Genomic DNA, 12,500 nt, shown 5'->3' on the forward strand with positions numbered 1-12,500 from the left:
ATAATAGAATAAAAGAATAATCTCAATCTACAAAGTAACTATAGTACCTATAATAATTGTAGTGGAGTTAAAAGTACAACATTTGCTTCTGGGATGTAGTAGAGTAGAAAAACAATGACATACACAAGTACTCAGCACTTGAGTAAATGTACTTAGTTACTTTCCACCACTGATTGTGTGCGTACGTGCGTGCGTGTGTGTGTGTGTGTGTGTGTGTGTGTGTGTGTGTGTGTGTGAACCTAATTAAGCAGTGTGTACAGGCATTGGTTCACTGAGCTTATAGAGGACCAGAGGCAGAAGCAGAGCCTATAAGATACAGTTAAAACATGAACATTCTGCTGTATATAGAATATACTGTGACGTTGTTTTACACAAAGTTACACAAAGGCGGCAGCTACTGAAGAAGCATCGCTGGTGGTGTATACCATTGGTTCTCAAAGTGGGGTCCGGGGACCCCCAGGGGTCCTTGGGGGAGGTTCCAGGGGGTCCCCAGCAAAATGTGTTAATATAGCTTAACAATAATCTTAACCACTTTAACCTTTTGTGCTTTGGCTATTAAAAAATAGCAGATATACAAGCTCATAGCTTGTAGATCTGCTATTTTTGAAAAATCGTGAACATTTTGTGCAAATCTTTGAATATAATATTTTTTTTAAAGCAAACATTTGTAACTCAAATCTTTGCTTCTGGAGGTCCCTGGAACTAAATATTTTGACATGGGGGTCCGCGGCCAAATACATATCATTTTGGGGGTCCTTGAAAATGTTTGAGAACCACTGGTGTAAACAACATACCACGTTTTTTCTTTATTTTTATGCACATATACATTTTGATTTGATGATGCTCTTTTTATTCTCTTTTTGCTCTTCTTGCACTCTCTTTCTTTAAATCTATCATTATTCTATTGTTATTATTACCTAATGCTGCTGCATTGTCTGAAGGAAGCCGAAACAAAATAAGTTTTACTCTTATGTACCTGTACACAAGATGTAACAATAAAGTACAACCTTGAACCTTTAACCTTGATTTCAGATACAGATACAGAACATACAATCCACAGAAACATTAATATCAACATACGTTTAGATATTGAGCCCTTCAGAGGCGTACGTTAACATACACAGATATAACATCTCAGAATCATACATGTAACTGTGTGTGTGTGTGTGTGTGATGTCATGTGTCCAGGTACGTCCACGCCCTCTACCTGGGCGTGCAGAGCCGTTGGCGCGGCGACCACAAGCGCCATCACTTCTACTGGCGTGTGATGTTTGAGAGCGCCGACATCAGCATGCTGCGGCTGCTGGAGTCCTTCCTGAAGAGCGCCCCCCAGCTGGTACTCCAGCTCAGCATCATGATCCACACCAGCCAGGTGCTCCCCCTACAGGGTGAGTCCTGCCACTGCATGCATGAATGAATGAATGAATGAATGAATGAATGAATGAATGAATGAATGAATGAATGAATGAATGAATGAATGTATTTTTATTTCTGTGTCTTGTCCAAGCAATGAAGCTTATTTAACTCTTTCACTGCCAAGGACAGGGCCGGCCCTAGGGTTTTCGTGGCCCTAAGCAAGATTTTTTTTGGTGCCCCCCCCCCCCAAACACCCCCATTATAAAATCATTATGTCATGAGATAATTTGTTTTTTATTGAATATTAAAATAATAACGCTAGTTGTTGGATAGGAGATACATGACAAAATTACAATATGAAAGTAAATTATTATTATTATTATTATTTTTGTGGCCCCCCTAGTGGTTGTGGCCCTAAGTGACGGCTTATATTGCTTATAGAGAGACACGGCCGGAAGCGGAAGGCCTACAAATTCACGCCCACTTTTGAGACAGCGCCGCTACTTGAGGTCCTTTAGAACAATGAACTGCAGCTCTCAATGCAATCTCTATGAGAGGCATTGTAAAATACCATAATTTCACTGGTTAACTACTGAAGCTGTAGCGATTTTTTTTGTGTTCTAACAAAGTGTCCCATTTGTTTAATTTATCCTTTTTAATGTCCCATATCTGCCATCTCGATATACTACCCGCAATATACTATAATATACTCCATCAGTATGTCAAAACCGCTAGCATCGGAGATCTAGAGTTTAAGTGGTCGCATGGTATATACGTCACGGACGCATCCCTTGAGGTTTTCAATACCCAGAAAACTGGCAAAAGTGGCCGTTATCAAGATGTTTGGTCATTATCTCTGGAACAGAGAGTCCAATCTGCTCAGTTCAAAGCTTGTTGGATGCGTGACTTTGAGGACATTAAGCACGCATTGACACCTTTTCGGGTTATTTTTTTTTTTTAGGGGAGGCGAGATCTTAGTTGGGCAGGCAACCGCCTGTCCTGTCTCTACAGTGGGTACGCCACTGGTTGGCCCTGGGCGCTCGTAAAGACAGTGATGTCACTGAAATGCGACAACTTGTCTGTCTGCCGTCTCGCCTCTGCTGTGTTAACATTATGGGTAACTCGTTAAAGTGGCAAATTAAATGTGAAACACATCAACTATTAAGAAAACAAGAAGATATGTTGACAAAGACACTCCATACATTTGGAAACATATTTTTATTTAAATCAATATCGTCTCCAGTTAATGTAGGAATATTTTAAAAGTAGGCTAATTCTCATATCCTCTCCTAGGGATTGCATTGGCAGCTGCAGTTCATCGTTCTAACGGACCTCGAGTAGCGGCGCTATCTCAAAAGTGGGCGTGAATTTGTAGGCCTTCCGCTTCCGGCCGTGTGTCTCTATAGCAGCGGCCGGCCCTGGCCAAGGATGATTTTCACGACTTTTTTTTCCAAAAGCTCAGCATGCCAAGGACGATGTACTGCTGTACGATGTACAAGATGTACTGCTCCATTGACTTCCTGTTTAACGTCTTTGGGAAATCGTCTGTATCTCGCCTCCTGTGTTTTACTAGCATTTTGGACGAGTCGTCCTATTTTCAACGGCCTATAACAAGCGGACGGGGGTCGCCATGAAATATTTTTTTTGGAACGTTGTACCGTTGGATGTGGGTCTGGTTGTAAATAAATAAAACGTCCTCATAGAAGCACCAGACTCATATCCACGCAGTGATAGAGTCTGGCTACGCGAGGCTACCAACAACATGCTGCAGTGTCAGCCCATGGTCCACACCGCCCTGTCTCCTCCGGGCTATGGGATCTCTGAACTCTACACACTGTACAGATCAGCTGATCAGAGATCACATGACAGCACTGCAGGCAGAGTGAGAGAGAGAGAGAGAGAGAGAGAGAGAGAGAGGGAGAGAGAGGGGGGGGGGAGATTCAGATACATATTTCTTATGTACTGTTTTTACCCCGTAAAAACAGTACGGGGTAAGGCCGGGGTACACTTTTACACAAATATTTGGTCTATAAATGTTGAAATGGTTTATCTTGTGCGATATCATGAAGCATCCAGACCTCTCAGGTCAATAAACGTGTTGAAGCAGCATTTAGTTTTTATTCACCACATATCTGGAACAAACTCCCAGTAAACTGCAGGTCTGCTGCCACTCTTATTTCTTTTAAAACACGACTAAAAACCTTTCTGTTTGACACTGCTGTTACTTTTTTCTTTTTCTTTCTCTTCTGCACTGTAACTGTATATCTGTTTTTTTTATTTTTTATTGTATCTTAATGTCTGTGTAAAACACGTTGAAGTGCCTTGTTGTTGAAATGTGCTCTACAAGTGAGATGTAGTTACCAGTGGTGTAAAGTAACTAAGTACATTTACTCGAGTCCTATACTTAAGTACAATATTGAGGTATTTTTTTTACTTTACTGGAGTATTTCCAATGTTCAGTACTTTTACTTCTACTCCACTACATCTCAGAGGCAAATGTTGTACTTTTATATGGAGTTACATTTGTGTCTTTATTAACCAAACAAAAGAAAAACATTTGAGAGAGAAAAAATATAAACAGAGCAAAGAATAGTTTTGAAAGAAAATGAATTAAAACAGCAAGCAAAAAATAATAATTTGTAAGCAAAGGAAATTATATAAACAGAACAAAAAAATATTTTAAATTAAAACAAATTAAAAACGCAATCAAAAAAATATATTTGCAAGCAAAAAAATATAAGATTTGAAAGAAAATAAAAAATAATTGAGAACAAAACTTTTAAAATTCAAGAGTAAAAAAATAAGGAAAAACGGTTTAAACTACATAAAACAAAATACTTAGTAAAATGTTTGGGTAATAAAATGTGTTGTGCTAAATAAAATGTTTTTAATTTTTTTTTTCCTCATTTGCGAATGAAAGTTGTTTTTTCTGATTGCAAAATGCCTTCTCTCTCAAAACCTATGTCTTTGGTCTCAATTTTTTTTTTCTCTCTCTTGGATTTGTTTGTGTGAGGGGTTAAAGTTCAGAAGGCGGGTCCTACGCTGATAGATGTAAGACACCTCTCCATTGGTCACTTGGAGTCTGAGTGACAGCTCCCCCTTCCTTATGTAGCTTGTTGAATGCAGGGATGGAGGTGTGTTACGGCCAGCATGGTTTTTTGATTATTATTATTATTAGCAGTTTGCAAAAAAAACTAAAAAACATGAAAGTATAATGCAAGGTCAGCTAAGAGTATTTAAAACCTAAGAAAGATGACTTGTTTCCATTGGGGTCCTTTGTACTCAATTCATAGAGACATTTAATGACAGACAGATATACACTACTATGCAAAACATAATAAAAACAAAAACAAAAAAAATATGTACAGTAAACAGTTTGAGTAAACAGATTGATGGAATACTTTATTAACAGTAGGATACAGAGGTACAATTGTACAATGATTGTTATAAGGATAACACAAAAAGGCTTGTTTCCATTGTGGTCCTCTGGGACTGAGGTCAGAGCTCCATTCCAGCTCTGGACGCTACACTATTCGTTACAATATTGAGCATTTTAGGCTATTAGCAATTCAGATGATTCCCTAATGTTAGGTTTCTGTTCTACTTACAGTTTGTGATCTGTATTTAAAATTGTTGTATTGTTGTTACTGTTATAGTAGGCCAGTGTATGGAGTTACATTTGTGTCTTTATTAACCAAACAAAAGAAAAACATTTGAGAGAGAAAAAATATAAACAGAGCAAAGAATAGTTTTGAAAGAAAATGAATTAAAACAGCAAGCAAAAAATAATAATTTGTAAGCAAAGGAAATTATATAAACAGAACAAAAAAATATTTTAAATTAAAACAAATTAAAAACGCAATCAAAAAAATATATTTGCAAGCAAAAAAATATAAGATTTGAAAGAAAATAAAAAATAATTGAGAACAAAACTTTTAAAATTCAAGAGTAAAAAAATAAGGAAAAACGGTTTAAACTACATAAAACAAAATACTTAGTAAAATGTTTGGGTAATAAAATGTGTTGTGCTAAATAAAATGTTTTTAATGTTTTTTTTCCTCATTTGCGAATGAAAGTTGTTTTTTCTGATTGCAAAATGCCTTCTCTCTCAAAACCTATGTCTTTGGTCTCAATTTTTTTTTTCTCTCTCTTGGATTTGTTTGTGTGAGGGGTTAAAGTTCAGAAGGCGGGTCCTACGCTGATAGATGTAAGACACCTCTCCATTGGTCACTTGGAGTCTGAGTGACAGCTCCCCCTTCCTTATGTAGCTTGTTGAATGCAGGGATGGAGGTGTGTTACGGCCAGCATGGTTTTTTGATTATTATTATTATTAGCAGTTTGCAAAAAAAACTAAAAAACATGAAAGTATAATGCAAGGTCAGCTAAGAGTATTTAAAACCTAAGAAAGATGACTTGTTTCCATTGGGGTCCTTTGTACTCAATTCATAGAGACATTTAATGACAGACAGATATACACTACTATGCAAAACATAATAAAAACAAAAACAAAAAAAATATGTACAGTAAACAGTTTGAGTAAACAGATTGATGGAATACTTTATTAACAGTAGGATACAGAGGTACAATTGTACAATGATTGTTATAAGGATAACACAAAAAGGCTTGTTTCCATTGTGGTCCTCTGGGACTGAGGTCAGAGCTCCATTCCAGCTCTGGACGCTACACTATTCGTTACAATATTGAGCATTTTAGGCTATTAGCAATTCAGATGATTCCCTAATGTTAGGTTTCTGTTCTACTTACAGTTTGTGATCTGTATTTAAAATTGTTGTATTGTTGTTACTGTTATAGTAGGCCAGTGGTTCCCAAACTTGGGATCGGGACCCTCAGAGGGGGTCCCCAGATTAGCTTAATGGGCAACATTGTTTTCTCTCTCAACAGTAAACAAACCAACCTATACAGTATAAGTGTATACAGGGTAACACATTTCTAAAGTGACAATTTAATGACTTTTAAGACCTTTTTAAGGCATTGTGCGCTTGAAGTTCGGCTATTTTCACAATATTTATATAATTCAATCAATCAAAAAACCATGCTGGCCGTAACACACCTCCATCCCTGCATTCAACAAGCTACATAAGGAAGGGGGAGTTGTCACTCAGATTCCAAGTGACCAATGGAGAGGTGTCTTACATCTATCAGCGTAGGACCCGCCTTCTGAACTTTAACCCCTCACACAAACAAATCCAAGAGAGAGAGAAAAAAAATCGAGACCAAAGACATAGGTTTTGAGAGAGAAGGCATTTTGCAATCAGAAAAAACAACTTTCATTCGCAAATGAGGAAAAAAACATTAAAAACATTTTATTTCCCAATCATTTTACTAAGTATTTTGTTTTATGTAGTTTAAACAGTTTTTCCTTATTTCTTTACTCTTGAATTTTAAAAGTTTTGTTCTCAATAATGTTTTCTTTTCTTTCAAATCTTATATTTTTTTGCTTGCAAATATATTTTTTTGATTGCGTTTTTAATTTGTTTTAATTAAAAATATTTTTTTGTTCTGTTTATATAATTTCCTTTGCTTACAAATTATAATTTTTCGCTTGCTGTTTTAATTTGTTTTCATTCAAAACTATTCTTTGCTCTGTTTATATTTTTTCTCTCTCAAATGTTTTTCTTTTGTTTGGTTAATAAAGACACAAATGTAACTCCATACTTTTACTCCATTACAATTATTTGAAAACTTTAGTTACCATTTACTTTGTAGATTTTGATTATTATTACAAAACCTACATTAACCACTTCAACCCTATATATATTTTGGCCATTTGAAAATAGCCGATAGCTCACAATGCGTCGCATAGATCTGCTATTTTCAAAAGATTTTTTATAAATTGTATACATTTGAAAGCTTGTGAAATGGGACATTCTGCATAATGAGTACTTTCTACTTTTGGTACTTTAAGTACATTTTGATACCAATACTTTTGTACTTTTACTCTTATGTGAATTTTGAATTCCGGACTTTTACTTGTAATTAAGTATTTCTACATATGTCTTGATACTGAATTTGAGTACTTTTTCCACCACTGGTATTTACCTTCCATACTGCAATCCTATTAACTCCATCCATTTTCTCATGCTGTACATCCATCCACCATCCATCCATCCACCATCCATCCCTCCATCCATCCATCCATCCATCCATCCATCCATCCCTCCACCAGGCCTCTCAGCGTCTGCCTCTCTGGTGTCTCTGTCGTGGATGATGTCGTCCTACCAGAAGGTCCTGAGGGACAGCCGGGACGACAAGCGCTCCATGAGCTACAAGGCGGTGGTGGTTCACATGCTGTGGCACCTGTTCAGCATCGCCGCGCGCACCCTGGCCTTCGCCCTGTTCGCCTCCGTCTTCCAGCTGTACTTTGGCATCTTCATCGTCACACACTGGTGCCTCATGACCTTCTGGATCATCCAAGGTGAAAGGGCTGAAAACTCTCCCGTTATATTCTCCAGGGATTATTCGAGCGGGCGCTTTTTTCCGATTGATCGAATAATCGAGAAGCACTTTTTTTCACCCATTGAGGGAAAGCAACTGTCATTTTTATATGTTAACCACCTTAAACATTATCTTATACTTTGGGCTATTCAAAAATAGCAGATCTACAAGCTCATAGCCGCGCTATGAGCTTGTAGATCTGCTGTTTTTTGAAAAATCATGAAAAAACAGTAATTAGCAGGATAATGTACGGTTAGGTGGTCATTATTGAAACATAAATCTTTTCAGGGTGATTATTCACCTCCGTTCCGTGTTGGTGGATAATCACCCTGTTGGGATTTATTTTTCAATAATGACCACATACCCGTACATTATCCCTTGCACAAAGCTTGTAACTTTTTAACAAAAACAATATCACTTACACTACCTTTAACTGTGGCACCTCTTGGACCCCACAGGCGAGACGGACTTCTGCATGTCCAAGTGGGAGGAGATCGTCTACAACATGATGGTGGGCGTGGTCTACATCTTCTGCTGGTTCAGCGTGAGGGAGGGCCGCACGCGCTGCCGCATGGCGCTCTACAGCCTCACCGTGTTCGCCCAGAACGTGGCGCTCACCGCCGCCTGGTACGTGTACCGCGGGAGCGGCACGACGCCGCACAGCGGCAACAGCAACCGCACCGCCGACTTCACCGCCGTGGTGCTGGTGTGCGCCGTGGCCACTAGCTACGCTCTGGGAACCTTCTTCATGATCGTCTACTACTGCCTGCTGCACCCTGACGGGCCCATCTCGGGATGGGGCGGCTTCATGGAGGACAAGGAGGCAGGAGGGGGGGTGGCCCCGGACGTCCTGGGCTCGCCGGCCTCCACCCTCCCCCCCGACGTGGTGAGCAGCCCCCCGAGGACCCTCCAGAGGACTAAAGGGGCGGAGCAGCAGGGGGGAGGGGGAGGAGGGATCGTCGGGGACGTGTTTCAGGTGCGTGGGGGCGGAGCCCGCGCGGCGGCGTCCCCCCGCCTCGGCGGCGGCGGCAGCCCCGGCAGGACTGAGGGGCGTCCGGTCATCCGGATAGACCTGCCCAGGAAGAGGTACCCGGCGTGGGACGCACACTTCATCGACCGCCGGCTGCGCAAGACCATCCTGGTGCTGGAGGGCGCCGCGCCCGTCACGCCGCGCATCCAGTACCGGTGTCTGGGGGGGGGGACGCCCAAGGAGGTGATGGAGTACGAGACCACCGTGTGAGACCGTCTCCCTGATGGAACCAACGGACAAACGAACAAACTAAACGAACGGACGAACGCTTGCTCGCTCGCTGAGCCTGGAGGGAGAATCTAGTCTGTTTCTTTTTCTACGGGGTGGATGTGGGTTCTGTATCATGTCTCAGGGTCAGGGGTCAGGTACAGAGAAGCAGTCAAAGAGCAGCCCGATCCCAATACTCAAACTCCCATCCTTCTCTCGTTCCTCCTTTTCCTCGCGCCTTAGCCCCGCCTCCGAGCGAGGAGGAGAGGAGGCGAGAACAGAGGAATGGGAACGCTCCTCCTCGCTGAGTCTGTGTCATTTTGAAGTGACTGCACACAGCTGGACCACCGGGCAGAAACCTCCTATCTCCACCTTCTAACTGTTTGTGTTTTGCCGTAAATTAACGCCCCTACTTGTTCGTACTACAGCGCAGAGTCCTGCAACGGGCGGGGTACCCGCAGATACCCGAGTGGTACCCGCGTTTGACGGGTGAAAAATATACTTTTATTTAAGTTCACGGGGACGGGGACGGGCGGTTCTGAACTAAACGTGGGTGGGTAACATTCTATTGTGAAAATCAGAGAGTACTGTTTCCGCCCAAACAACCTCACTTGTGTAACTTAACACATAGAGCACGCCGGTCAGTTATCTTAACTCACAAAAACACCTTGAACGTCCTGTTAAACCTTCAAAATAAACAACACATTGCGTACTGCGTGTATGCGCGTTCTCGCACGTGGCTAAAACTCGCTCCTCCGTTCGCGTGCGGATTTCTGAACGAACCTGAACCACTGAATGTAGCTCTACTGTTGAACGCTGCAATCTTTATCAACACATTTCAAGTCAACACACTTTTAAATTGAGCGACTGACTGTCTGAAGGCTATTTACATTCTCAAACTCTGCATGTGATCACGGGGTAAACGGGCGAACAACGGGTCCATTATTTGACAGGGCAGGGCGGGTCTGGTTCCTATTTTGAAATAATCACGAGTGACGGGTCGGTCTACGGATCTGATTATTGACGGGCGGGGCCGGGCGGGGCGCGGGGCGTCAAAATTGGACCCGTGCAGGACTCTGCTACGGTGTCACACAAAAAGCATCAAAAGTAGCAGATCTACAAGCTCGAGACGCGGCGCGAAGCGACACGTTTCGAGCTTGTAAATCTGCTACTTTTGAATTTGAATCCTGAAAAGTAAAGTTTTGGACACATGCTCCTTGCTGATCTTCACTCCAAGACGCTTGGGGAGAGCCTCCTCGCTCTCGGTTCCTCCCAAAAGCTAAATTACAATTTGAAAACACAAACGATTTCCGGGTTACGCCAGAGGACGGAGGAGGCGAGGAGGCGAGGAGGTGAAGAAGGCAGGAATTTGAGTGTTGGGATCTGGCCATGGGACTCGTTAGTAAAAGAGTCAACGACACCGATTGGCTGGTCAGTGAACTCTACAGAAGAGCACAGGCCACGTTAACCCATTAAGACCGGGAACGCATCTGTGTCATTTCTTTGATTTTTTTGGGCCATTCAGAAATAGCAGATCTACAAGCTCATAGTGCGCCACCGAGTGCCGCGCTGTGAGCTTGTAGATCTACTATTTTTTGATAAATCGTGTGCAAATCTTTGAATATATATATATATATGTATATGTTTTAAAGTGAACATTTTTAACTCCGATCTGTGCTTCTTGCGGCCCCTGGAACCAGTGTTAATTATGTTGACTAAGATTAAGACTAAAAGACTACGATTTTGATATTTAGTCGACTAAGTGTAGACTAAGACAAAAACAAATCAGATGACTGAAATATGACTGAAACTAAATAGTGTTTTATTCAAAAGACTCATTTGAATTTGCTGTCAAAATGAACACTGCCTGGAACAACATATTTTGAGATGGGGGTCCGTGGCTAAATACAAATCATTTTGGGGGTCCTTGACATGGAAAAGTTGGAGCAGCACTGATATAGCAACATACTGTTAGGATTTAGAAAACATTTTTAGATATGGATTTGGCCGCGGACCCCCATCTCTAAATGTGTTGTTCCAGGGACCCCCATGAAGCAAAGATTTGAGTTACAAATGTTGGCTTAAAAAAATATGTATTCAAAGATTTGCACACATTTTCATGATTTTTCAAAAAATAGCAGATCTACAAGCTCATAGCGCGGCACTCGGTGCCGCACTATGAGCTTGTAGATCTGTTATTTGTGTGGGTTCAAATCCACCCACGGTGCTTCACGCCTCATTTAGACTCAGCAGCTCTGCGGTGTCGCCCCGCCCGAAAAGAACAGATCTTCAAGCTCGCGACACTTGAAAATCTGTTCTTTTCGGCGAGCCACGCCCGTCGAGCTGTACGACTTAAATTGAGTCTTCAACGTCTTCGCTGTCGGGCGTAAACCCTGTATGTCCTGAGTTATGTATGTCCTGAGTTATGTATGTCCTCACTTTTCAGGAAATGGGGGGAAAACAACTCTATACGTATCATTGCTGTCGGGCAGAAACCTCATATCTCCGTATTTTAACCGTTTGTGTTTCTTCGTAAATTAACGTCCTACTTGATCATACTACAGCGTCACACAAAAACATCAAAGGTAGCAGATCTACAAGCTCGAAACGCGGCGCGAAGCGACGCGTTTCGAGCTTGTAGATCTGCTACGTTTGATGTTTTCTAATTTCAATCCTGAAAAGTAACAGTTTGGGACATATGAGGTTTCCACTCGACAGAGACGATGTTCATAAAACCCATGGACGACCACAGCAGATCTAAAAGCTCACGAACGCATCGTTTTTCCGCTACTTTTGCGCGGCACTGTCATAAGGCGAAGTATACAACCCAAGGGCATTAATTTATGAAAAGAAACTGAAATATGGAGATACCAGGTTTCTGCCTGACAGCGACGTGCATCTTGCGGTAAATCGTGAGGTCAAAAGGTCACCTGATGTTGTGTCGATATTGGTTCACACCGAAGTCTTATTATTATTATGGTCCTGAAGTTGGAACGGCAGTTTAATGAGTGGAATGTACAAAAGGAAAAGAAAGAGAAAAACTGTTGAAAATGTGATATTTGTTACAAAGGTTCTGAGCATTTTCAAGGTGTCAGTCAGTGGGATTAACAACATTCCTGTCGTAAAAATATTTGTTATTTGAGGTAAGCTAGAAGAAGAAGAAGAAAAAAAAGAACTACGATATTTGTGTTTGTTTACAAAAAGAAATCCATGGTTTTGGGAGGCCGTGCCTCAACATCAGTGTCATTCTAAACGGGTTCATGTCCCTGCAGAACGGGTTCACCTATTTCAACAATAACCATCATCATTTACATGATATTTGCAGTATGTATGAATGTATGCAGTGGTGGAAAAAGTACCCAAAGGTTTTACTTAAGTAAAAGTATCAATACTGCAGTACTCTGTTACAAGTAAAAGTACGGAATTCAAAAGTATTCGTATCAAAATGTAC

At 41.2% G+C, this 12,500-nt stretch overlaps 1 protein-coding gene across 1 annotated transcript in view; it reads left to right on the forward strand.

The window, feature by feature from the left end:
• Nucleotides 1–9,052, forward strand: part of xkr7a (XK related 7a) — a gene marked incomplete at both ends in the record, with an annotated part of 14,354 nt that extends 5,302 nt beyond the window's left edge. Inside the window, 3 exons of the mRNA XM_080444072.1 lie at nucleotides 1,189–1,388; nucleotides 7,544–7,792; nucleotides 8,271–9,052. Coding sequence (XP_080300198.1) covers nucleotides 1,189–1,388; nucleotides 7,544–7,792; nucleotides 8,271–9,052 — 1,231 coding nt within the window. The remainder of the gene's footprint in view (nucleotides 1–1,188; nucleotides 1,389–7,543; nucleotides 7,793–8,270) is intronic.
• Nucleotides 9,053–12,500: the final 3,448 nt, after the last annotated feature.

The sequence above is a fragment of the Gymnoscopelus braueri genome, assembly GCF_963280865.1.
Source record: "Gymnoscopelus braueri genome assembly, chromosome: 12".
In the NCBI taxonomy this organism is placed as follows: Eukaryota; Metazoa; Chordata; class Actinopteri; order Myctophiformes; family Myctophidae; genus Gymnoscopelus; species Gymnoscopelus braueri.